The sequence below is a fragment of the Solanum lycopersicum genome, chromosome 10 (genome assembly GCF_036512215.1).
Source record: "Solanum lycopersicum chromosome 10, SLM_r2.1".
NCBI lineage: Eukaryota > Viridiplantae > Streptophyta > Magnoliopsida > Solanales > Solanaceae > Solanum > Solanum lycopersicum.
The window spans coordinates 3,473,195-3,500,451 of record NC_090809.1 but is presented as its reverse complement, the minus strand read 5'-3'; the positions used below and the strand labels follow the sequence as shown (position 1 = coordinate 3,500,451).

Here is a 27,257-nt window from a genome sequence, read left to right as displayed (position 1 = left end):
TCATTTGCTTATCTTCTCGTTTTAATTTGTTGAAAAAATGATACTTCTGCTATTTGAGAATGACATTATTTAACTCTATGAGATTCGGTTTCTTTTAGTTAGAAGTTTCAATTTTGAATTCTAAAAATAGATAAGATCTTTATAAATATTAATTCAAAGTAAACAAAAAATCCCAAATTTAACCAGTACAAATATAGAATAAAAAACAAATTATCAAATGGATTCAATATTAAAGATTAATATGGTCACTTATATTAAGACAAATAGCTATGCATTTAATTCTTAAATAAATGAAACTTTACAAGTTGATAGAGGTGGGACAAAAAGAAAATGAGACATAGTGAAAATCGAAAGCAAGAAATCAAATATTTAGTTTTCTGGAATTAATCAAATATTCAGAACATGAAAAAAAATAAAGAATTTTAATCATCAAGTTAATGTAGTAATAAAGATTATGGGCACATACACATTTATATATAGGACAACTACATATTCATTTATTTCTTAAATAAATGAAATTCTACAACGCGATAGAGGCAGAGGAAATAAAAAAGATAAATATGATAGATAAAAAGCAAAAAATCGATATAAAACATCGAATGAAAATAAACCAATTATCAAATCAATGTAGTATTAAAGATTATGGACATGCACACATTTACATAACAATCACATATTCATTTACTTCTTGAATAAATGAAATCCTACTATATGATAGAGGCAGATCGAGGAAAAAGAAAATGATGCATATGATAGATAAAAAACAAAAAATCGATACAAAATATTGAATAAAAAAATATTCAGTTATCAAATCGATGTAATATTAAAGATTATATATATATCCACGAATGACAAATATGATTAATTATTTAGTTATGTATGTCATGACCTATATACTTACTTTGAAAATTGAAAAGCGAATAATCCGAAGACTTGAAATTAAAATAGTTTTAATTTGACCATGGATCACATTTCATCAATTGTAGACTTTGAATTGTTGAACACACAAGAATGTTTAACATAATAGTAGACAAATTTAGAGATCCAGAACCTCAGATTAGTTTAGTAAAATGCATTTCTTAATGAAAGTTTCTTAAAAGGTGTATCAGGTCAATATGAGTCAAGTAATATGAAACTGGCGGAATATTTGTCTTGTAAGAAACTAACTCTAATTTTCTTGAATTATTATTCTGTGTAGAATTGATTACAATTCTCTTGTTGGAAAAGAAATTATAGTTATATTAGGATTATATAAATTAGTTTAGGAAAGTCTTGTATTCCTTTAAGATTACCAACATTTAAATTTTTAAAGCAATAGAGAGAAATCACGAGCATTAAAGTAGAGTCCGGAGCCTAAAGGGTATAAAATATTAACAAAAATTCTAAAACGGTATATAAAATTTTATATTAACCAAAATGGTAAAATCGCTGGAACAACAACGATTTACTCAACCGGAAAAAGCAAAATTGCTGCCACTGCAACGAGTTTGCAAAATGTGATTCTTTTTTTTTAAAAAAAATTCAAATCCCTACCTAGGCAGCGATTTTCAATTTTTTTGTTTTTTTTTTTTGAAAATCGCTGCCTAGACAGCAATTTCCATTTTTTTAAAATCGCTGCCTAGGCAACGATTTAATTTTTTTTTTTATATTTCAAAAAAAAAATCACATTTTGCAAAATCGCTGCAGTAGTAGCGATTTTGCTTTTTCCGCTGGAGTAAATTGCTGTTGTAGCAGCAATTTTGCCGTTTTGATTAATATAAAATTTTATATACCGTTTTAAATTTTTTGTTAATATTTTATACCTTAGGCTCCGGACTCCATTAAAGTTTGAAAGATTTGAAGTTTTGAGTTGTTTCAAGTCTATCAAGTTGCAATCTATTCAATTAGTGATTTGTAAAGTTTCATTCTAATTAATAATGGAAAAATCACCTAAATACACGTCTTATTATTTTATAATCTTTAAAAATTTCTACCATTTTAAAAATATATTCAACAATTCTCTCTCTCGTTAATACATCCCTATCTCCTAAAAATACATCATTCCCCTCTTTGATACTTTCCTCAGCTATGTAATTGGATATTTTATCTCCTCTTTGATATATTTCGAATACATCGCTAACCTATGTATCCGGACGTATGAATTAGAGTTATTGAAGCGATTGAATATTGCATTGACATGCCCGTGAAAAGGTTAGCCCACACCATTTTTACAAGGTTGAGGCCCAAATAATTCTGGTCCACACACCATTTGTATTTGTATTTGTATTACTCCAATCTCCCTCTCTAAACTGTAACCAGAAAAATCATGTGGGCCTCGATGAGCCTTTCACTTGCCGCTCCGGCACCATTCGCCACCACTAAACCGGCGGCGAATTGTCTTACGCCCGGAGCTCCGAGGAAGTTTCAGCTCTACTCGCAGCTTAGAAACCTCGATTTAGCATATACGGCGGAGCAAAAGCAGAAAATTCAGAAGAAATCGCAAACAAATCATTTAGGTTATACGGCAGAGCAGAAGCAGAGATTTTGGAAGAAATCACAAACAACGAACATACAACAAGCAGAAGAAGAACGAGTACAAGTAGATTTAAAGGATGAAGAGAAGAAACTTACTGGATTTGACGTATTGCAGGCACTGGAAAAAGCAACGGCACGGAAAATGAAGAAGAAGAGACATGGAAGAGATAGTTCATCGTTAAGTAGTAGTAGAAAAGTGAGTGAACAAGCAGCAGAGGATGAAGCTATGGCGGATTACGGTAGCAAAATTGTTCGACCATTGAGCATAAGAGAAGATTGGGGAACTCGTTTGGATGAACTGGAAAAAAGACTTAATAGCTTCAAGATGCACAATTGCTAATACTAAACATACACACACGAAAAAAAACAATTTTATTGTGTTTTTAGCGTAGTACACCCTCTAATTTTATACTTATTAGTGATAAATTATACTTTCAAGTTTGATCTTTTGGGATCATCAATACTATAGTGTGTAAAAAACTTGAACTACTCAAAATTTCAACAATGTGATATTCGTGTAATTTTATTTTTCTTGGAATGCGTGCAAGTAAACGCTTAAACTATCCAAAATTTGAACAAGCAAACACAAACGTCATGTCATTGCAGTTACGGGGCGTTTGGAACAATTACGACGAGCGGTGAAGCTACAAGTGACTCTAAGCAGTTCATCTCAACAATTGATAAAGCAATTTATGAACTAGTCAAGCAGGCAACATCTATGTTTTGTTTAGTTACAGTGCGCATTAAGTTGCTGAGATTGGTCTAAGTTTTTACTTTAACTAAGTTTCCTTTTTATAAATAAAGAGGAAACAGGAAATAGTTGTGTCCTGGATTACTCGTCTGGTGTTCAATGTAAGTAGCAAGTACAACATTACACCGACTCTAATATGGTCGATAACGTCTACCACGGTTGGAATCATCACTGCCACCACTGGATCCTCCTCCTCGTCCTTGTGGTCCACCGGCACCATTGTTCCTGTCATTCCTACGAGGCCGAACAGGTGGTGCCTGAACTCCTGGCTGCTGGCTGTATGGGAAATATCCAACATTAAAAGGTTTTGCTTTATCGGTGTTGCTAAGACATTGCATTATCAAAACTACAATATTTTGACATTTATATGAACATCTAGTTATATAATGTGGTCATCCAGTCTCCAGTTAAACAAAAAACTGAAAATTACAGTAGTGATGAAAGGAACTTTAAACTGATATTTCAGAATTACGAGATGTTAATATTCATAGGAACTTACAGGACATAGCCGATCTGACCATCTGGTAAAACCATTGGCACCATCTGCATACCTGTTGGCATCGGTCCTCTACCATATATCATAGGCTGCAGAAGAATAGTAATCTATGAGATGAATACGATCAATTACAAAGTGAAGAATCGATGATGAAGACATGAAGTACAAAGAAAATACTTGTTGGAACGCAGCGGCAGCAGCAGCAGCAGCAGCACCATAACCAGCAGTTAGAGGTGCATACGGGTTCATCGGAAATGCACCATAGCCTGGATGGGGAATATAATTATGATGTGGCATCGCATTGTGAGGACTAGCTGCATCAAACTTCTTTTCAGTCTGAGGCTTTGCAAGAACTACTTCTAACATCTGACCTGCAATCCACATCCACGTAATTTATTTGCCAAGTGAAAAACACAAGTACAATTCTAGTTTGGTACAGGGATTTTCATATAGCTGACCTCCAACAAGTTTCAGCTGAGGAATCATAGACAGATTGATTAAAATACAGCAGCAAGCGCAGAATGACAATATCATAGACTAACATGCTAGGTAAAGTTAAACCTCTGAATAGAGAAGCATCATACATCGACGCATGAATGTGAATTTCAGAATTGTGACAAAACTGGACTAAACAAAGATGCATGGCATTTTAAACTTATTCTAGTAATAACATAATCCCAACGCTAATGTGCACAAAATACTCCCTCATATTGGGAAAAGTAACCTCGTGCTCGTGGTATTTCCATTCTTTAAAAGTTATGTAGCCCTCCATGCTTTTACATCATTTTAGACCAATTAAATGGAGATCACACAACTAAATGCACAGGGAAAATTCTAGATTATAATTCAGAGAGAGAAACTAAAAGTATTTACGGAAGAACATATCGATACAACGATGACAATACTCTTCAAAGCCAGCAAGCTATCAGCAGGAAACATACCAAGACCCAACAACCCAACTCTTTCATTAGGCATTGTACAATATTCGAGTAAAAGTTGAAAAGTAGAGCAATTCAATCAGAGTAGAGAAAAATTTGTGGAAGTAGAAACATGTCCCGCCATAAACTTCATTGGTAAAAAAAATCCGCCATAAACTTCATTGGTAAAAAGAGTTTCACAAAGTTCAAAAAAACTGTAAATGGACACCGATAATTCACTCGAAAGGTTGTGTATTTGCAAATACTCATGCCCAAATTAGTATTTGTAAATACGGAAGTCCAGAATTTGCAATATCAAAGTATATTCATGCATAAACGGATCCTTAATAATTTAAAATACTAAAGCACAATCTTTAACCATATTACATGCCTTAAAAAAAAAAAAGTAGCTCAAGGAATTTAAACCCAATTGTGGAATGATATTTGCTTTAGTATTTCAATGATTTTGGTGAGTTTTTGCTTTTACCATTCAAACTAAGGAAGACTTAACCTGAGGTAAAAGTGATAGGATGCCTTTTTTTAAATCATTTGTCTCCGGACCAACGTATATGCACCTCAACTATTCAAACGGGTACCTGCCAACTCCGACCACTACATGTATAGATAACTCTCCACAAAGGTGGGGATGGTAAGAAAACACCTTTTGTTTTTGCCTATTTGAACCTAACACCTCATGATTCTCCTCCTACCCCATTGGCCACCAGTTCAATCCTTAGATGCAGGATGCCATGTCCTCCAATTTTATGTTCTTTCATAGGGTCTAATATTTGTAACCTACAGTGCTAGCAACAACTCAACTCAGAACAAACTTGATATATTTCCATAATAAATATGATAACAGTTGTCCTATGCCTACCTTTATTGGTTTAAATGCAATAAAGCATCTCATAATAAATGAACCATAGCCCAACTCAACCTCAAAAGCTAGCTCATGAGGTGAGGAATACCCATGACCATACAAGGAGATCGATCGCATGTCCTACAAGCAATGTAGGTCCACTTAACCCCCTTCACTCTGTTCAGGTGTGCCGACTAGAGCATGAACAACATAATAATAGGTATGTCATGCTATGATACCATGAAATAAAAGCATTCGTACTCAAGAGAAAAAGTGAGTCTTGCATGCAAAAGAAAGAAAACAACTGAGGGCATCTAGTAAAGCACAAATGTAACGAGAGGTTCAAGAATGTTTCACAAGGTTAAAAGTAATTATAATTAATTGATAAAAATGTAGGTTGAATCATCTTTGAGGCTGGCTTCTCAAAAACAAATTTGGGTAAGTATTCTTTTTCTTAAGTTGGAAGAGACATATTAGAGTAACCTAACTGGCACATCAAAAGCTACTTGATGTGAAGGAGGGAAGCAGAATTTGATGGAGCAAACAACCCCACGAGAAAACACCATAAGAGCGACATTCAAATCAGGTCTAGCTCGGCAAAGCAAAGGAGGAATTTTTAGAAGTTTCAAACTCAAGAAGACACCCCAAAAAGGAGATTCTTTTGTTACCCAAGCACCATTCTCTTTTTGCAGGTTATCATCAATAAGATCCTCAATACTTGCCAAAAAATGAAAAGATTCTTTGGTTGGAAGTTTGACTTGTAGTATGACTTTCTACTTGAAAGAGAGGATACATCCTAGGCAACCATCACTTGATCATAAAAACTATAAATCCTATGTATCCATTCAGTTCATTCAGATACTTTTGGCTATATTTCTACTATAATTTGATCCTGGGTCCTTGTTGAGTGCAATTGACCTAAGAACGAATTTTGACAAAGTTGAATTTGTGTGATAGGTTGAACAAATTTTAGGCTCAACTAAAAATTAATTGATCTTGCAAGAGCTGCAAAACCCGAGTAATGGAAATTTCTTTCTTTGAGATGGAAGAATAAGGTACCTTTTTAATCTAGATTTTAGTTGAACTAAGTTCATCGTATAGGTTGGTACAGCCCAGAGTTCAGACTTCGTAACTAGGTTCATAGTCTTTAAACAGATCTATACAGGATGGCTAGATCCAAAAAAAAAAGCCTATAACTGTCACGGGATTCAGAAATACACATTACACTCCTGATAACTGAGTTGATTTTAGTTTCAGTACAGCCCTAAGCATTGAAACCTGTCTCAAGATCTTGAAAGGGATAAAGAGCATACACAGATGAGAGTTGATCCAAAACTGGGAAATATCTAAAGCAATCACCCCAAAGTTTGTTTGATTTGAGGAACAAAAACAGGCATCATCCATTACAATGGGATCGGGTTGATCATAGTTTGATTGTCCCAAATTTGAAAATAACTGTTTTAATCCCTTGAGATAAAACATTTGTAGTGTTATAAAAGTTGATAAAAAATGAGCTGAGTATAGATGGCTTACACCCCACCCCCAAGGTCAGATGAAAAAAAGAAATGCATGTCAATGACAATTGGACTAAGCCAATCTTACTTTTTGTTCAGCCCAAACTGCAATACTTAATTTCAAAATCTTGAAAGAAATTATAGAGGATGAGAGGAGGTGATGTGAAAATTGGCTATAGTCAGATGGTCAGTTTGCTTTGATTCAGAAACAAAGGCACCAGATTCCTGACAAAATGAAGTAACCTGGCCTTAGTGTAGTACAGCTCAAACTCTAGACTTACTTCCTCAAAGTCCTAGAAATAATTACACAGGATGGGAGTTGATCCAAATACAGGCTATAGTATCTGGATTGCTTGCACCCCAAGTTCAGTACAAAAACAAAAAAGGCCTCACGCTCCTGACAACACTTATGGGCGTTTCTTCTTTGTAATATCTTTATGATATCCTCCTTACTTCAAGACATAATCTATCTATGATATAACAGAATATGCCATTGGTACAGTTTATGTATATAGGAATAAGAGTTCCAACTTCCGTTACTAAATTTTCCAACTGAATTTAGCAAATCCTAAGAAAATAATAATAATAGCAAACTAGGAATTGTTCAACACAAAGCCTCGGCTGGTACTAAATATTCCTAAATAGATCCTTGAAGCGTCATATCATACAAATGAAAATTCTCAGATGATCAAGGACTTCCTAAAAAAAACATATCACAAGCACATTCATCTTTACTCATCGATCACTTTAGGTATGTCCTCACAATGACGAACCACTTCAATCTGTTTCTATTTTCTTCCTCCGCCCAAATACCCCCACCTTCTTTTTTTTGCGGGGGGGGGGGGGGGGGGGGGGGGGGGGCGTGGAGGCGTTACTGGCTTTTTAATCCTAGCTTGAAGAATCAAAAGATTAGATATGGACCACTGACAGTTCTAGACCTTCCTCTCTCTATCTCGTGATTTATTTAGTTTCCTTTTGTTATTTTCCTTGTTGAGAAGGGGAGAAGTGATTTACAGGAGGGGCCAGTGGAACACTCAGATGTAGATCCTGAGTTTTCCTTCATGCAATATATGTGTTCCAGTTGGTATTTACATGTCTAGAAACATTACCATTTACTTCATATGTTTCAGTGTCTTTGACAGCTTTCAGAGCGCTTGACCTTTCTGCATAATGGACAAATCCAAAGTCTCGTTTACCACCAACCTTGGCTGGTGGCATAACAACTCTGGTAACTTCACCATGGCGTTGGAACAATTCCTTCAATTGTTCAGTAGGAGTGTTTTCTGGAATGTTCTTCACATAGAGTGCTTTGACCTGCAAAAGCCAACAGAAGGTGTTTAATACAATGTGCAAACTAGCAGAAACAGACTGACATAAGTCTTTCTAATAGCGCAAAGGACAAAGAAGCAAAAATAAGGTCCCATAGGATTTGAAGCAGAAAGCAAGAAGTGATGAGCATGGTTCTTTGTGTGAAGAGCACTACTTACTGGAAATAAACAATAAAAAGGGAACGGCCCTAAGATCACACCATGCGAGGTCTGGGGAAGGGCCGGACTACTATATACAGAAAATAAAAAAATATGCTACAGATATGACTTTAGTAATATAATAATCCAATAACAACAAAAATACTAATTTCAATGCTTATTTACAATAATGTCAAGAATAATCCAACTCCTCAAAGATGGGATTCATAACCAGATTCCTCATCGGAATCACTTTGCATGTAATTCTTTTGAGCGCATATTTATCTAAATTGCATAGTTTCACCCATGAAGCGGTGACCCCTCACTTTGCGTAGCTTTGTCGCTTCATAAAACTAACTGATAGAAAAGATTTCATTGTTTTGCACTGGTGGATCTTCAATCAGATTCAGACAATTGATTTGTATCAGATTAGATCATATAACAAGTAACCTAACACCATATCAAATGTGGATTTATTTTTTAGAACTGGTAACATCTGTACTGATATTAGTACGAGGTCGTGCTGGAAGAACCATATATACAACCGGGGGGGGGGGGGGGGGGGGACTTCAGAAAAAAACAATCCCAACTCTACATGGACCCTAAAACATCTAGAATTGACTCAGTCTCATTAAAATAAAAATTCGTACACCAAAAGCAGATCAACAAAAAACATTGAAGTTCTAATCTCCTGCACATTGATGCTCCTGTTTTCAAAACATCTGTCATTCCTCTTTCCATATTGTCCATCTACCAACCATGTGATTTAGCTCACTACGACTAATCCTTTTCTATTAAGATGTAATAGTAGTGACCATGCCAGCTTGCACGCACTACTTTGATGATGTACAAAAAGTACCTAGCCCAACACCAAGTCCCGCAAACACCCAACAAGCGTTTGAAGACTTTTAACACACTTTGAAAAGGTTGGATGCGTAGAAGAGCCACGGGAGGAGCCTATGGAAGCATACAATATGACCTAATTAGTGCTCAAGGAAGGGGGTCAAAGGCTCAATTCAAGAGAACAGGTGTACAGAAGGCCAAGAGTCAAGAATGGCGTCAAAAGCGCCCTCAACTTTGCACCGATGTTTTTGGCAACAGCATGGAGGCAATGCATTCCACCCCCAAAAGCACGCCCCCACAAAATAGGCAACATTTTGGGTCAATGAACACTCAGACCAAAAGCGCCTCCTGCGCTTTGCATTCCAAACCAGCAGAATTGAATCCTAGGATGAGCTATTCTTTAGTCCTACTTTCAACGTTAATTTGGGTACTTATTTACGGCCAATGTAACCCATAGTATAAACTGTTTCCCAAGGGTTGTTCTTCCTTCTTAGCTAGCTTAATTTGGGTACTTATTATAGACCAATATAACCCATAGTATAAATAGTTAGTTCTTCCTTCTTACCTAGCCTTTGATGAATATAGATTGTATCCTTACTCAACTTCCAAACCCTCATTGGGTGCTGCTTGACTTGATTGCCTCTTGGGAGTTTCAAATGCTGTTGGTGCTGAATTGAAATTTCCCAATTGAAGGGCTTTTTTGCCAATTATTGCCTATTGAATTCAATTTTGTATCAAACTTCTATTTCTACACCTTCATCTATTTTATTTTGTGATTAATCTAACTTCTATTTCTACACCTTCGTCTATTTTATTTTGTGATTATTTACTTGCTCTTCCATTTATTCTGCTACTCCACTTTTCCATAATCATTTAAGAGTATCTTTAGCAGGGCACTAGGTTTACGAGTTTTAGTTCTCAACAGATCATATACACTATGATTTTGGCAGAAAAGCTACCCACCACAACTCTGCCCCACCTATGTTTACAGCACGCCTAGAAAACCAATAAGTTTGAGCTACCATCACAGTTTTCTGACTCAATAGTATCTAATGCAACTCAAACATTTAATAACAATAAGTTCAGAAGTTTTATGCACATTAAAAATAAGCATAATACATAAACATGAACCTTAACTTGGCGTCAATTGGCAACTATGACCTTTAACATTGGGTGTGCACAAGTAGGCACTTAAACTTGTATGAAATTGAGCAAATGGACACAAGTCTCCAACATGGCATAATACACGTAGATGCCATGTAGGATACAAAATTGCCATGTAGGGTGCCATGTAGTCATTTGCTCAATTTTATAAAAGTTTAAGTGTCAACTTGTGCACACCAAAGTTAAAGGTCATAGTTGCCAATTGACACCAAGTTAAGGGTCATGTTTATGTATTATGCCTTAAAATACCAGCCGCATTCCCCTTCTCATTCCTAGCCACACCCACAAGCAGTAAACAAAGAAAAGAAGTTTGACTTGAACCCAATAAAAAGAAAATAAGAAGATGAAAGCAATTCTCTGGAAATACAGGGGGAGGGAGGGGGAGGACAGGTAGCGTACTGCAGTCAAGCCAACAAGGCCACAACTGGAAAAAAAAAAGATTTATGGACTGCTCATTCTGCTGTTGGTGAGGGTTCATAGTAACAAATCAAACACCAAGCATGTGACATTTGACACTTGGAGAAACAACATATCAAGAGTATTTTCATAAAAGCTACTCAAGTAACTGTGACATATATGGATTTTACCTGAGCAGCGGCAGAAGAATGATCAGGTGTAATCTTCGGATCAGCCCAGGTGACAGTTGGTGAATTTCCCTCCAGCTTAAAGTTTGTACTTACCATTTTTCTCCGAGAGTAATCCGCACAGGCATTATTGTAATATTCAACAAAAGCAAAACCCCTATTACGTGCTGGGTTTTGAGGATCCTTCAGTCAAATATTAGAAGTTGATTATTCTCCTTGAGATGCCAATTATGGAGCTACAGCTATTTATGTAAGTGTTTAGGACATCAATACACACCTTTATGAGTTCTATTAATTCTGCACCAGGACCAGTCCCATCAATGACTTTTCTGAAGTCATCATCAGACCAGCTCTTTGGTACATTACCAATGAACAATCTGTATTTAGTTTCTGACAGCGAACACCTTAAGGTTTTTCCCTGGATTGATAATGAACACAAAAACAAATAAATTACACAATTATCCACTTTAAACTAAAAGAGAAGATAGAGTTACAGAAAAAAATGATCAATAAAGCCAAGTGAGGATGCAGAAATCACCTTATATTCTTTGTTATGCAATTCTTCAATAGTCTTTTGTGCCTCATCTTTTGTTTTGAATGCTACAAAGGCAAAACCCTTGCTTTCACCAGTATCCCTATTTCTCATGACTCTGACCTGCCAAGATATGAAATGATGCCATAATCAGGGAAAATCAAACAATTGAAGTATGTCACAAACATATGCCTCTTGCAAAACTTTCACATTACTTCCAGGGTAGTAATTGGAACTACCTCATGTATTTCACCGAGTGGTTCACAGAGATCCCTCAAGTCTTCTTCAGAAACATCTCGAGGAATACCACCAATAAAAACCTCAGACCCATGTGGAGGGAGAGCTAGAAGTTCAGCATGCTCTTTTTGTTCCTCTTCAGAAAGAGAAGCACTAGGCTTTTCTTCATCTGCAGCAGGCTCCGAAACATCACCCATATCTGCCTCTGGAGACTGCTCTCTCCCACTGTCTCCACCTCCAGAATCATATGATTGTTCTTCGCCATTTTCATCACCGACTTCTCCAGCTCCTTCATCTTCTACCAGTTCTGCATCTGCATCTTCCTCTTCCTCAGAGTAATTTTCATCGTCAAGATCCACACGGTCATCAATTTCAGTATTCTCTGCCATGACTGTTTCGTGTTGCAGATTTTCTCATACAACAAATAAACAGGCCTGCAGACCACATTTATGTTAGCTTTTTTCCTGTTGACGTATATACATCAATCAATCAACCAATTAGTCATCAACTGTTTCACACCCAAATTACTTAGGGTTAGCTATATAGATATGTCAAAGGTTGGCATAATCATATTTTTCTTTATAAGAACAAGTAAACCCTATGTACATGCAAGTAATGAAGGAGGTTCAGTACTCTCTCCTGTTGTGCACCAAAAAGGGAACACATGTAATATTTCAATATATTCAGGGAGACAAAAATACAAAATCAACAAATGTGCAACCCATTTCAAACTTATAGAAACACTACTTCTACCACTTTCTTCATTTTCCATCTTTCGAAGCCCAATTCATTCGCCCATGGTGGCATAAATTTAAGATGAAGTAGCAAACGATGAAGAAATGAATCTTTCGGTCATAAGAAAGAAAATACACTGTTATCAATAGACCAAAAGATAAAAATGCATAGAAAATAGCAAGACACTTCCTTAAAATTTTAAGATAACTTTCACCACTTGTTTATCGAGTGTTAAAAATAATTAAGTACTCAAAATGCCTATAGAAGGACAAAAGCTCTTCAGTGGACTCAACCAACACAGAACTATGAACTCATATAACAATTCAGGTATCTGAGGAGTTAAAATCAACAGCAAAACAAAATCTTAGAAATCAAACATCTGTAAAAAAGATAAATTTTGAAAACCCAGAGCTCAAAAATCAACAAAATAATCAAATGCTCAATATGCCTATAAAAAAAACAAAACCTCTTCACTGAACTCAACCAATTTTACTACCACCATATAACTATAAACAACAATTCAGACATCTGAGGAGCTCAAATCAAAGCTAAAACAATAAAAACACGACCCCCCAAGTCAAAAATCCATTTTTTTTTCCTTTCAACAATGGTAAACAGAACAACCAGGGTCGAAGCCAAGACACCACAAGGGGGTTCATCAAAAAATTACCTTACTGAAAATTCAGTCACCCTTTAAGAATGACCCAAATCAAAGATCCGAAAAAAAAAAAGAGAGAAACTTGAAAACCCAGAGCTCAAAAAAAAACAAATGCACCCAGATAAACTAATGAGTAACAAAACCCTAACACAAACATAGATAAATCCGTACACATCTACCCAGTGTTTTATATACAAAATTGAAGATTCTGAACCGGTAATTCAATATAAAAACATATAGATGTTAAAAACTGATAAAGGGCAAAAGGAAAAAAACCTTGTATGAGTATGGGCGCAAATGATAAATGGCAGAAATAGAGAATGTGAGAAGAAGACATTATATGTATATGTATATGTATATGAGTAGTAGAAGAAGAAGAAGAAGAAGAATATATGAGTATTGGGGGGATTTGCATACCCAAAATTAGACAAGTTTTTTGCTTATCTGTGTTGTGTTTCTGCTTCTTTAGGAGGAGAGAGTTTGAAGGCGAAGAAGCTAAATCTCAACAATACAGTGAAATTTACACACACAAAAATGCTCTTTCGACTTCTTTTATATACTGCCTGCGATTTCAGTGTCTTCCCAATTTGGCCCTAATTTGGGTATTTGGTACTCTCTACACCTCATTGCCCCTGAAAAAGAGGTTGATTTTGTCAATTCATAGATAAAGTTGTAGGGGTATTATCGTCAATTTGAAGAAAAAAATTACCAAAATTGCCCTTGTACTATTGAAGAAGATTCATGTGTTTGGTACGAACATTTTTCAATTTTCTCATGTTATGTTTTAGAATATTTTGTTTAACTCAAATTTAAGGAAAATGTATTATCTTCGAAGAGTAAAGAAAATATTTTATTTTGTAACTATTTTTCAACTGCACATGTTAATTTTTCATTGAAGTTTTGGATATCGATTTTTAATATTAATTCGGGATCCAAGAATTTTAGGTTCGGGATTCGAATTTTCGACTTTGATTCGAGATCCAACTTCTGAGTTTTGAATTGGGTCAGATCTTATTTTGATGTCGGATTTCAAGTCATGATTTGAGATTAGATTTCAGATTGGGTGTCGAGGTCGAGTTCTAAGTCAGGCGTCGCAGTGGCGTTCTGAGTCAGGTGTCGGAAGGGGTTTCGAGTTGAGGTTGAGGTTGGGTCCTAGCTTGATGTTAGGTTGGTCCTAGATAGGGAGTCACGGTTGAGTCCCATAATGGGTGTTGCGATCCGATTTCGAATCAATGATAAGTCATATTTTGATCCGAAAGTTGGGTCTTGCATTAGCCGTCAAGGTCGGGTTCTGATTCAAGAAGTCAGATCTTGGATCACGAGTTAATGTCATGACCTAGGTTAAATGTCTAGTTCAGGTATCAAATCCATTATCCGAGTTATGTGTTTGGGTTAAGTCTCAATAGAAAATTATTCGATTCAGAGGTCACATTTAGGTGCTACTCAATCGTTAAGTGTTTTTCTCTTCTTCTTTTTTTTTTTTTTTGTGTCTTAGTACATGAATTTTTTTGTGATATAAATTTTGGACATTTTTTTCAACAGACTTTACATGAGCCTTCACAATTAAATGTGGGAACAATACACATAGGTTCACCATGATACACACCATTTCTTTTCTTTTCTTTTTTAATTTAAGAGCCACACACAGGAATTAGACAACTTTTTCAAAAAAAAATTATGTGTAAATGAATTTTTTGGTAATATAGGTTTGGGTACATTTTTTTCTAAAACATTATAGAACCTTTTGTAAAGATTTATGGAAAAATATAAATTTTGATCAAAATTGATGTAACAATACCAAAATTTTGGAAAGGACCGTGTACAATCGCACATCATAAATATGTGTCATCATAAATAATAATGTGCCCACGTGGGCACATATATACCTATAAAATACATTATTAAATGGTCGATGGGGTAAAAGTTCCTCCATAAAGTTTGATATCGTAACAAAAATTCTGGCCAAAGTTGAAATATTTTTCAAACTCTTTTCCCAAAAATAAATATTCCTCACCATTACCAAGACCGGTTTTCTAGCATTCACGAACCACACAACAAAATTTAGGAGATTTTTTTAGATTTTCGTTGATATGAATTTCTTGATGATATAGATTTCAGACACTTTTTTTTTTATAAAAACTATACAAACATTTCATAAATGACCTATTAGAACAATACATATAGCCAATAATGATACATGCAACTTTTTTAAATATCAGGGTAATCAATAGAAATTAGATGATTTTCTCAATATTTTATGCGTGTTGATAAATAAATTTTTTGTTGATATGGATTTTGTGTATTTATTTACAAAACTTTACATGATCCTCTGTAATGACCCGGAGAACAATATATATAACCTCACCATGATTCACACCACTTTTTCGCATTTAAGGAGCCACTCAACAAGCATTTAGGCGATTTTCTTATGTGTTAGTACATGAGTTTTTTGATGATATGGATTTCGAGCACATTTTTTACATGACCATCTGTAATGACTTGGAGGAACAATACATGTAGCTTCATCATGACCCACATCATTTTTTAAAAACATTTAAGGACTATTCAATAAGAATTAGACAATTTTATCATTTTTTCGTGTTTTTAATACATGAATTTTTTGATGATATGAATTTCGGTTACATATTTCAAAATAATTTACCGGGCCCTACATAATGACCCGGAGAACAATATGTATAGCATTAACATGATCCACACCATTTTTTTTAGCATTTTATGTTCATTCAATAGGAATTAATTCATTTTTTTTAGTATTTTTGTTTGTGTTAGTCCATAATTTTTTTGGTGATATACCTTTCATGCACCTTTTTTCAAAATCCTTACAAGACCATATGTAATGACCCGGTGGAACAATATTTATAGTTTCACCATAATCCACGCCACTTTTTTTTTAGCATTTAGGGTTACTTTTCTCAGTTTTTCATGTGCTAGTCCATGAATTTTTTGGTGATATGACTTAAAACTTTTTTTTTTTACAAAACTTTTACAAGGACCATCCATAATGACACGAGGAACAATACATATAGTCTCACCATGATCCACACCACTTTTTTAGCATTTAGGGGTTACTCAACATGAATTAGGCGATTTTTTTAATTTTTGGTGAAATCTTGAATTTTTGGTAATATGACTTTCGGACACTTTTTTTCCAAAACTTTTACATAACCTATAGCCTCACCATGATCCACACACTTCTTTAGCATTCAAGGGTCACTCAATATGAATTAGGGCCACCTTTTTTAGCATTTAAAGGTCCCAATATAGAAATTCAGGATCTTGTTAATTTTTCGTGTGTAAAGTCGATGAAAGTTGGGTAAAAGGATTGACCTAATCATCAATTATCTTACATTAAAATTCTTATTATTGTTAATTTGTCTATATGGCTGCAAGAATGAGGAAGAAGATGCCCCTGATACAGAATGCCAACACATTGGAGCTACACAAGTTGAACAAGGAGAGCTTAAAGCACCCAAATATCCTATTTTTTTATCAGTTCCATGTACAATTGTGCTATAGAGTATACATAAGATTTTCTTTGATTGAAACTGGTTTAGAATAAAACACTAGTCAACATTAATAAGAAAGTAAACTAGAAGCTAACAAACATCTTGAGTTGAGAGAACTAAAGTTACTTGCATCTCTCTCAGGGGTAGCTGATGTCTTTTTCAACGCGGGGTGTATTCATGGGAAGTCTCAGTCAGAAGCAAGAATGACAATGTCTTCAAATGCAAATCACAGAGAGAAGATATCAGAACACTTCTACATGCTGAATTGAGCCTAAACTAGCACCAGATGTGTATTCATGGCTAGACGACTAAACTCCAATAGCGAGTGACAGTGTTCATCAGAGGAAGCCCAAACATCACATTGCAAGCATACCTTACAAGGAAATGAATTTATTGAATTTGAAGTGACTTAGGCTTCCAAGTGGATGGTGTGAGAAGTGTAAAAACAAATCTAGGGGTCATCCAATTCAACAATCTGTGCTCTTTTCTCAGCAGCTTTCTTCTTGATGAAGATGCCCCATCTCAATGCTGCTTTTAGTTTGAGCCAACCAACAACAGCCTTTCCTGAACGTGTACGGTCCTCATCAATACCAAAGCTTGAAGACATACTGGGCATGTATGGTGATCCATATGGGTAATTATTATCTTCTGAGGTACTAGAAGAAGCATGATGCTGGCCACCCATGTTGAATATATGGAGAAGATGTTGCATGTCATCATTCTCTAACATTTCTTGACTTCTGGTGCGTATCTCTTCCTCTGTATAGAAGTCATCAGTTCCTTTATAGGATGAATTAGGAGTGTTAGCAGCAAAAAAGCTAGAAAATGGTGGCTGTGGTGGGTGAAGGGCCGGTCTACTCTCACTTCCAGTTGGCTGAGCTTGTTGTGACATGCCTACAAAGTGGTTTTGAGAAAATGAAGCACCACTTAACTGTTCATTGACACTAAGATTCGTGTTCTGAGACTCTGTGGTATATGTACCCATTAGACTATCGTTATACCCTGGCAAAACAGAGATATGTTCATTATGAAGCAAAACTTGATAAAAGATATGCAAGAGACAAATAGGTTTTATTGCATATCTAATGAGCTAGCTCAACTGGGCAATTATTCATACAGAGATCAACCAATTGTTAGGTAAGAGTTACAAAACATTCGAGTGCTTAACTAGAATGAGTTCATGTCATACATGGCACAAAAATATAAAGCTCCTTCTCAACCAAAAAAAAAAAAAAAAAAGCTTAAGGTACTCTGTCCCATTTTACGTGATAGCTTACTAGGCATGGTGACCTATGCTGCTCAGATTCTTCAAAAATGTAGCCGAACCCACGTCAGATCCTCAAAAAGATGCACTACTTTTGGTGGATCAAACACGCACCGTCAACATTTTAGAAGAGTTTGAGCAACGTAGATGGTGACTAAGAAGTAGATTGCCTTGGACATAATTTTTTTTAGGTCACTTGTATTCTATTCCAAAAATCAAACCTGCCACAACATGTTACAGGTTTACTAATTGCAAATATAGGGGATTATCAGGAAGATCTTAAACCCTAGTAGCAAAATTACAAAAATGCCTAAAACATTCATCACTGATTCTAGATCTTCCATATACTCTTGTTTACACCAAAAAAGAAACAAAAGCAAACAATTCATCTTCAGCTTCTGGATGTTGTTGCTTTTGTTCTGGAAGCATCTGAGATTCCTTTCTTTCCACGCAGACCACCAAATATATGGGAGAATGATCTTTCATAAGTTGGTTAAGAGTAAAACATCACATTATCATACTTAGACTATTTCCATACTGATTCAACACTATTGCAGTCCTCTTCGATTGAGATTCACAACTGCTATATTTTCTAAAATAGGTGGAATTGTTGGAGGTAGTAAAATGCTGAAACAATGGATAACTTGCTTAGACAGGAATTCACTTGTGACACCTACAGTAGGTTTCTTTCTAAAGCACTATAACCACAGAGCCAAGATGTACTTGCCATTGTATGTGAGAATAATAGAGGACAACGAAAGCCCAAAAGTCACAAGTATAACTTGCTTTATTGAGTATTGACCAGCAAAGGTTACAACTTATAGTGCTCTACAGATAATCAGATAGATATAAAATCAATTTGCTTTTCCAACTCTTGGATTGTTAAAGCTATATGTCAAATTTTGATGTCTTAATGCAAAGAACTATTCCCAATAAACCCATAACTTTTAGATATGAAGGCATAGTTATTTAAATGAAGAGAAAGCGCAAGCAGGTAAAAATGACAGACCATGTTGCGGGAAACAAGTTTTCAGAAGATCACCAATCATAGACTGGCTAAGGACGATAACACTGTCTCAAACTTACGAAAAAAGGGCATGCCAGAGAATATGCAATGCGTTATTTACACTCAAAGTTCAGGCTTATGTTACTGGATGTGTGGAGTTTCTTATCATTTAGATTCATATTCAGCAATGAATTATCTTTCAGTTACCAAAGGAACTCACTAAGAAGCGAACTCAGCACTAAAAGCAAAACAATGAACAAAATAGAACACACTACAAGATAACATTTCTTAAGCATCAAACTAATATTTTACATCTGATGCATATATGTATACCTTCCAATCCCATGTTCAATCCTGAATTCATGGGAGGCTGCTCTGATGAAGTTGAAGCAGGAAGACTTGGCAGATTGAGTTGATGATCAAATGAATTAGGATGGTTCTGAGAACCAGTTGAAAGATCATACTGAGGAGCATCTGAGGTTTTATTCTGATCAAGACTTAGAAGAGATTTGCCATCATATTCAACAACATGCATCCAGTTGTCATATGCCTTCTTGACTAAGGTGTCCACATATTCCTGCAAGAACAGTTTGATGTTTGCTTAAGCTCTTCCTCATACCGGGAAGGTACAATCCATAGTCAAGCTTATGCAAATGGTAGTAACATGTTATATACTAAAAAACACTACTTCCAACGTTTTACATATGACAGAGACAAAAGAAGAGTACAAACCACATCAAAATATAGGCTAAAAACAATTAACTCCCAAATAAGTTAGGGTTGGCTATATGAATCCTCATTTCGTCATTTAAGCTCATATCACACCATAATAATAAACAAAATAGAACTGAAAAAATTACATTAAAATTATATATAAAATAAAATAAAAGAGACAAACACAACAATAATAAGAAGAAGAACAGTAATAAAATTTCCATACGAGTCTAAAACCTAAACTAGTAGCTATCACCCATTATGGATCTTTTTCCTCCATTATGCCCTATCCTTAGCTAACTCTGTATTGATACTAAACAACTCTAGGTCTTCTGAGACTACTTCATTCCATATAATTTTAGCTCTACTCTGTCCCCTTTTAACACCTTCACTTACCAAAGTTTCACACATACGAACCAGTGCATCTATAAGTTAATGCAGAACGTGTCAAAGCCATCTCAAGTGAACTTCTCGCAGTTTATCCTCAGTGTGTGCTGCTTGCACTACTTGGCGAATGCGGTCATTTCTAATCCTATCTAATCTGGTAGGACCGCACATCCATATTAGCATCCGCCATGTGCATCTCTGCAACACTCATTTTGTGGATATGTTGGAATTTACCCAACATTCACTACCATACATGATACAACAAAGTCAGTCTTATAGTTGTCATATAGAGCTTATCATTCACTTTGATAGGTATCTTTCTATCATATAACACCCAGGTAAACCTTCTCCATTTCAACCATCCCCTTTTTAATCCTATGAGTAACATCTTCACCTATCATTCCATTGGCATTGTCTTGACAAAACGAGCCTAAATATCTAATTGTTTGCATTTTAGCACTGCAATTCCATCTAGTCTCACCTCAACTTCTCTCCTCTCATGCTCACTAAACCTGCAATGCAGGTATTTGATCTTACTTCTACTTATCCAAAAACCCTTCTCTCTAACATGCTTCTCCATAGTTCAAGCTTTTGGTTGACCTCCTTGTTTCGTCAATATACATAATATCCTCAGCATTTAAAGAGGCTAAAAACAACTTCAGTAAAAAAATCGTGCAAATTGCATAAAAATAGGTGGTGGCCGGAAGATCGGTATTGGATTTAAATAGGCAGAAAACGGCTTTAGTAAAAATACTCAGTCTCAAATACTTTAGGGTCAAACACGGTTGGACCGAAAGATTTGGGTTGTGAATTACAAAAACCTAGATTTAACCCATTTAAGGACATGCTTGATAACACCCATTCCCTTGACTTCGGTATATGACAAAGTAAATATTTTTTTTGGAGGTGCTGGAAAAGATGAATTTTTCTCTGCTTTACTGCAAGCAAATTGAAGAGCATGATATTTTTTCTTTTCTTCATTTTACAAAATTATTAGATGAGTCCACAACTTGTTCAAAAGAAGAAAAGAGAAAAGAGAATCAAACATAATTATGTAAAAGAGGAAAATGAATTCAAGAATACAAACCTTTTGATCCTCTGAAAGAGAATCAACTGAATGATACTGTCCACCAGAGATAAAACCACACAACTCATAAATATTGCTAAAAACAACTCCGATACTCTTCATATCATCTGGATAATAGACATAGAGCTTCCCACTAAGAACACAGGTCTTAGCATGCTCCACGAGAGCATCCCACATCTTATTTGACATTCCACTTCCCAGGATCTGAGACAATTAGGTAAAAAATAAAAAGAAATGTTGGATATAACCACAATTATCAAATAAATTTCCAACATTATAGGTTTGATATTATTACATTTCGGAGCCTCTGAGAGTCTCTCACGATGAGTCGTAGAAAGTCTTCCACTGTATATATGCCAGCTTTATTTAGCCTCTTGTGGAAGGATCCATCTTTTCCTATCTTTTCCAATCTCCAAACATCATCGTTTAATGCAGGTGGATAATGTTTCTTGTACACTGAAGAATAAGAAAGTCATGGAACTACAACAGAAAAGATAATTGTGATTTGCATAAAAAAAATGGCACATAATATGACATTTAACAGACTCACATTCTCCTCGATGATCCTTCACACTGAAGGCTTCTGTTTTTGCCTCTCGAATATGAATTCCCTCTCGAGAACCTGATACTACTTTTAAGCCTAGCCTGAACTTTCTGCTTCTAATCCAGCTAGAGTTGTCAGTAAATGCTAACTCACCAAGACTACCTACACCTTCCTTCAATATCACTTGCAAGTCTCCTGTAAGAAGCGGCCTTTTCCCATCACGCTCCTTCACAATGTGAGACTCAAATTCTTCTTCAGTCCATCCATCATCGTCCTCATTATTAAAATCTCCTCCAAGCACAACAACATCTAGTTTAACAGAGGACTCTGGGCCGACTGTTACAACATGGCCTGTATTTCCATTAATTAAGACAACATGGATGGTAGAACCCTGTTCTCCTTCTACTTTCCCTCCTGTAAAGAGAGGCAGTGACAATTTAGACCTGAACTGAAGCTGCAAATTTCTCCCATTTGGCCCTTCAATTCTTTTTGGAGAAACCCTGCATCATTTTTTAGTTGTCAATATCAAGGTGGAGTGGACAGTCATTTAAAGCAAAATTACATGGGAACTCAAGCACGTAGGCCTAACTCAAACCCCTAAAGCTAGCTATTGAGGTGGGAGAGCCAAAGGCTGAAAACTCCACCTCAGCACGTAGTAGTATAGCTGTGAGACTGGACCATAACAAACCACCAAGCTCTGCATCCATCGTCCTCGATGGCTGTATGCTAGACATTAGTAGCCCCAGACAAACACCGCAATACCAGTGTCACTCTCCAAGGCACGACGGACATAAAGGGCGATGGTGGCTTTGATACCATGTAACAACCTTGGGTATCACACCCCAAAAGCTAGCAATTGAGGTGGGAGCGCCCAAAGTTATATAAACCCCACCTCAGCACATAGTAGTACCGATTTGGGAGTGGTCCATAACAAACCAGAGGCATTACTCTCGCTTTTGATGAAATTGCCTTAGTGGCATAGAGTTGAGTGGCAAAGAACCTTAAGGTTCTGATCCAAATTTAACACAGGCACTATTTTTAAGCTAACCAATATTAAAGAAAAAAGAACAAAGATTGCATATTTTTAGTAACATCCAAATGTTAGTCATGCTAATTCTTGAATTTATTCCATTAGTAATTAGCATCCAACGGAAGACTAGTCAGAAATCTATACAATTTAAAAGAAGAAACTTGTAAAAGGAAGTCAAGTTAATTACAGATTGAAGTTTGGAACTATGACAATTCCAATAAAACCAGCGAAGCAAAGGGTAATTTCTGTTTGAAAAGATTCACATAAATTATAAAATACCATGGAGCACTTTAATGTGAGCAGATCATATTAAGCAACAGACATTAAGAGAGAGAAAATAGTTGATTCCAATCTGATTGAAGCCTGGGCCCTTTTCCATTTAGTATGCTTTAATATCTAACCATTTGTGGAGCTCCATAAATTGATAAAGACTTAATAGAGACAATTTTTAAACTATATAATACCTTTCCAAACTGAAATCATGTCTCCCTAACCAATCTTTTGACCAAATTAGCTCTTATATTGCTGCCATGCAGCACTATCATTTCATTAAAAATCTACAACATGGAAGCTAATCAACAGAACATACTGAATACATGACTGCTACTTTGGTGCCTGCCTGACCTAAATTTGTAACGTCAATCAAAACCAACCTTCTCTCTTATGTTCACATCCCAATTCTATTTAGATCAAACATTGATAGGTTCAAATTGAAATCAAATGATCTTCAAGGGGATAATTGTAAACACCTAGAATCTGACATACCTTGCATTAAGTTTAGTAGGGCCAAGTTTTGCCAAAGCCCGCTCCACCTCTTCACTAACCTAGTGAGCACAAAGGAACATCCAGAAATAAAGATACAAGAACCAGCAAATCCAGAAGACATCTTGTGCAAGTGCAACAAGAAAAGAAGATTAAGTATTGCGCAGTGATCCCAAAATCATGAAACATAAGCATGCTTCAATGTTGTTTCCAACCAATATAGGAGCTCGTGTACTAGTGAATAGACTTTCATGATCAAAATCTTTCAATGCCATGCAGCAGTACATGGAAAAATAGCCATTCCCAAATGTATTCGCAATAAAACCTTGAAATTGAGATCAACAAATCACTTTCCCATATACAACTTAAATTACATGTAGTGAGAGTCTAACACACTTAAAACCATCAGATAAGAAAGAGAAACTGGAGCAAATGGCCTCTCAAGGAAGCATTGACACTGTGCACATAGGCATAGATATTGAGAACACTCTCACGGGTAGAGAGAGAGACAACTCTGTAGAGATTACAACCGATATTGTTAACAGAGGTGGACCGCACCTCCTTGGGTGGGCGGGCTTATGGGCACACAGTAACCTCAGCAAAATGTATGAATATATCTTAAATAATGTATATGTTTATGTATTGGCACCCCTAGTAACAAAGGTGAAGTGGTTCCACTGGTTGATTTGAGGTGCACAGGTGGACTAAATAGCAGGCACACCCGGGTTCGGTTCCCACAATAGAATTTTTCCAAATTTTGAATTTTTGACATTTTAGTAGTTACAGACTTACAGTCAGTTTTGATTGTTTTCAGTTGCTTCTTTTTTAAAAATATAAATCAGAGAGTCCACCCGAATTTGTAGGGAGTCATTGATATGGCTTTGTTATTTGAAGAAAAAAAAATTAGCATGTCTACATTAAAGATAGTGGTGCCCCCTGCAATTTCAATACCTGGAGCTGCCTCTGATTGCTAATAGCTATAATCCAAAACAATATCATATCAGACAATGGCCACATAAATCCATGCTATAATCATTAGTTCTTAGCAGTCCTTCAAGATCAACCATCTATAACTTGTTCTGTTTAGCTCGTATGTACATAAACTTGTGCATTTTTTCATTTTTTAAAGTGTTAATGTTGTTATACACTAAAAAGTAAGTATTTGCAGCTTTCAACTCATACTGGAATTAGATACTGTGTCACAGCAGTACAAGGTATAATTGAATGGGTGGTTGAGACTTCCATGTATTAAGGTAATTATAGAACACAATGGAAGTGTTTCTTAGCATCCAGCGAACAGGAAGAGACGTTGTAAAAGGTCCAAATAGCTTACAACTCTCCGAAGAATTGGCTCCAGTGATGAGCAGAGTTTCTGCAGACTGTCCACCTTGAGCGCTTCAACAATAACACTGCATTAACCATGTAGTTTTCAATAAATGATGGAATTGTTACGATGAATGATACAAAGAAGATGAGCTCAGATAGAATAGGCATTGAATTTCAGCTTCACAGAAAAGAATAAGAGAGGCCAGTTCACACAGTTCCGTGTTAGATCGAAGCACAAAATGACATCCAATAGCTATAAAGCTATTGTTTTGGACTAATGTTACTATGAACAAAACAACATATTTTAAAAAGAAAATAGTATTCTAGATGCCATTACATAGAATAGGCTTGTGAGAGAGGCATCTGCCAATTTGACGGTCTGAGATACCTGAGTGTATATAGGATTTCAAAGAAGCTGGGTTGATATGATCATGTGTTTTCAAAGTTACAAACTAGAGGGGATACCGTTCCTCTCTTTGCAAGGTCTGCCTAATCCTATTGACAGTTAACAGCTCAAACTTTGACTAGACATGGTAACTGACCTACTTCATCACTTCTATTACTGTGGCAAGCAATCATGCCATATCCATTTTGCAAAACAAGAGGTGGCAACTGTCATAAATGTAGCTCAGATGACCTCAAAACGACTTCCTCAGGAGACATCAGTCCATATATTATTTACACTTAACAAACTGAGCCATGATAAAGCAGACAACACTATGAACCTCTGGAAATGATGCACCACATCAATATGTCCGGGAATGTGATACTCAATAATTAAGCTTAAGAGAATTTACTTCAATTGTCACTAGAAAAACCAGAAATTGGCTAGAAATCAAGCCAGATTATCTGTTCTCAATGGACTTTGCAATTATAGACAAACATATCCATCAAGATTATAACTTTTCTTAAAAAAATTTATTACCCACTACCCCATTATCCTATAATCACTCTCAAGTCTCAACCTTCACCCTCCACAAGAATTTGCAGTGTCTTTCAATAAAAGTAGCTACTGAAACATGATTACTCATTTGATGAAAAATCAAAGTGAGACCCTGTTACTCTATTGGCAAAATTAGCTCAAGAAAAAAGTATTAGAACCTATTTACATGGTAGTACATTTTCTACACCCTGATGTTATAGCTTAAAATGAATATTATGATAAATATACCTGGCAAGAGCTGGTCTTTTTCTCTCAGGTTGACCTTCTTCACTACTGCTAACATCAAGTCTACGTTTCTCTCCACTGGGTCTTTCCATGAAATTCCTCTCAATTACTGTATTGGGTATCTTTAGATCTGATTTTTCAGTTCAAATTTGAGCTTCCAAATTCCTAAGGGAAAGATTAAAAAGAGGAAAAAACAAAAGATGAAAGCAAAAAGGGAAAGCGGGAAAAAATTGAAATAAAGAAAGAGAAATGGTTGAGAGGTTTCGCGGAAATTTCGAGGAAGATCTTGAGATTCTGTTTTCATGGCTGCCAGCTTTTGGCTTGTAATACAAAAAAATCCATCATGTAAAACAAAAATCCATCAATTTTTGTACTCAATGACAACATTAACATACTAGTATAATTTTACAAAGTGGGGTTCGGAAATGGAACAGTGTACGTAAACCTTACTCTACTTTAAATATCGTTTTTGATAGATTTTTGGCTCATCGAATAATATAATCCATAATAATCTAGGAAAAGAAGTAATAGAAATACAAGTAACCGAAACAAAATAATATGATAGTTGAAGTACAAGGCAAGCATACTATATAACTACTAGTACGAATCGATAACAAGATAACATATTGTTATTTACTTATATTTTATCCTAATTTGTGACGTTCGAGCCTCCTATTTAAGGTCATATCCTTAGTAAGTTAGAATTGCATTATGGCATGTCTAATCACATTTCCCCAGTATATTTTCAAGGCCGAACTCATAAACAGATCTCCAAACTTGTTCAGTTTTTCTCTTCAGGTATCTCAATTATGTCATTTTCCTATTGAATCATTGAGTCACCCATAATTTGTTCTTTTTAAGCACCGTTGGTTGCTTTTGATCGGCTTTTCTATTATAAATGTCTTTAATTGTGTTCGTATTGCAATGATTTTGATTGCAAAAATGAAGACAAACTATGTGTTAGTATCATTTGTTTTCTAATGTGTTTAAATGACTTGAAGTAAAACACAATTATTTTCAAACAATTTCACTATCAATTGAACTAATGAGTTCTGAAACAACATATGTATCCTCTATCAATACCCCTCACAAAATCTGGTTCCACATCGGCCAATGGTGTTTAAAAAAAAATTATGGGTGGTTCAATGATTCAATGGGAAAATAGTCATAGT

The 27,257-nt window shown here is 35.6% G+C and overlaps 3 protein-coding genes across 9 annotated transcripts; 1 reads left to right on the top strand and 2 right to left on the bottom strand.

The window, feature by feature from the left end:
• The first annotated feature begins 205 nt into the window (after nucleotides 1-205).
• On the top strand, nucleotides 206-3,035 carry LOC104649457 (uncharacterized). Its single transcript, XM_010328715.4, has one exon. The coding sequence runs from the start codon at nucleotides 2,306-2,308 to the stop codon at nucleotides 2,852-2,854; it is 549 nt and encodes a 182-aa protein (XP_010327017.1). The 5' UTR covers nucleotides 206-2,305; the 3' UTR covers nucleotides 2,855-3,035.
• Nucleotides 3,036-3,178: 143 nt separating this feature from the next.
• LOC101268517 (heterogeneous nuclear ribonucleoprotein Q) lies at nucleotides 3,179-13,903 on the bottom strand. 2 transcript variants are annotated; one of them, XM_010328716.4, is made up of 9 exons: nucleotides 13,547-13,903; nucleotides 11,880-12,311; nucleotides 11,647-11,763; nucleotides 11,386-11,526; nucleotides 11,112-11,291; nucleotides 8,161-8,365; nucleotides 3,939-4,132; nucleotides 3,765-3,850; nucleotides 3,179-3,541 (listed from the first exon to the last, which is right to left on the bottom strand). In XM_010328716.4, exons 2-9 carry the CDS (start codon nucleotides 12,264-12,266, stop codon nucleotides 3,397-3,399), a joined length of 1,455 nt encoding a protein of 484 aa, XP_010327018.1. In that variant the 5' UTR covers nucleotides 12,267-12,311; nucleotides 13,547-13,903; the 3' UTR covers nucleotides 3,179-3,396. The 2 variants fall into 2 exon arrangements, with proteins under 2 accessions (XP_010327018.1, XP_004248097.1); XM_004248049.5 differs by having other exon boundaries at nucleotides 13,688-13,903.
• A 2,833-nt stretch (nucleotides 13,904-16,736) lies between these two features.
• On the bottom strand, nucleotides 16,737-26,461 carry LOC101268806 (calmodulin-binding protein 60 D). 6 transcript variants are annotated; one of them, XM_004248050.5, is made up of 8 exons: nucleotides 26,089-26,461; nucleotides 24,925-25,000; nucleotides 23,595-23,653; nucleotides 21,806-22,299; nucleotides 21,551-21,711; nucleotides 21,256-21,459; nucleotides 19,401-19,644; nucleotides 16,737-17,799 (listed from the first exon to the last, which is right to left on the bottom strand). In XM_004248050.5, exons 1-8 carry the CDS (start codon nucleotides 26,175-26,177, stop codon nucleotides 17,249-17,251), a joined length of 1,878 nt encoding a protein of 625 aa, XP_004248098.1. In that variant the 5' UTR covers nucleotides 26,178-26,461; the 3' UTR covers nucleotides 16,737-17,248. The 6 variants fall into 6 exon arrangements, with proteins under 6 accessions (XP_004248098.1, XP_025883783.1, XP_069146478.1 ...); XM_026027998.2 differs by having other exon boundaries at nucleotides 24,543-25,000; nucleotides 26,089-26,448; XM_069290377.1 differs by having other exon boundaries at nucleotides 22,444-23,653; nucleotides 26,089-26,293.
• Nucleotides 26,462-27,257: the final 796 nt, after the last annotated feature.

Excerpts from the sequence above, each read along its gene's own strand:
- LOC104649457 (XM_010328715.4), top strand. The coding sequence starts at position 2,306 with ATGTGGGCCTCGATGAGCCTTTCACTTGCCGCTCCGGCACCATTCGCC.
- LOC101268517 (XM_010328716.4), bottom strand. The coding sequence starts at position 12,266 with ATGGCAGAGAATACTGAAATTGATGACCGTGTGGATCTTGACGATGAA. Across the intron at positions 4,133-8,160 it reads TGAAACATATGAAGTAAATG|GTCAGATGTTAGAAGTAGTT; the intron begins GTAATGTTTCTA and ends TGTGGATTGCAG. Across the intron at positions 3,542-3,764 it reads GGTCAGATCGGCTATGTCCT|CCAGCAGCCAGGAGTTCAGG; the intron begins GTAAGTTCCTAT and ends TTTCCCATACAG.
- LOC101268806 (XM_004248050.5), bottom strand. The coding sequence starts at position 26,177 with ATGGAAAGACCCAGTGGAGAGAAACGTAGACTTGATGTTAGCAGTAGT. Across the intron at positions 22,300-23,594 it reads CCTACTAAACTTAATGCAAG|GGTTTCTCCAAAAAGAATTG; the intron begins GTATGTCAGATT and ends AAAATGATGCAG. Across the intron at positions 19,645-21,255 it reads CTCTTTCAGAGGATCAAAAG|GAATATGTGGACACCTTAGT; the intron begins GTTTGTATTCTT and ends CTGTTCTTGCAG.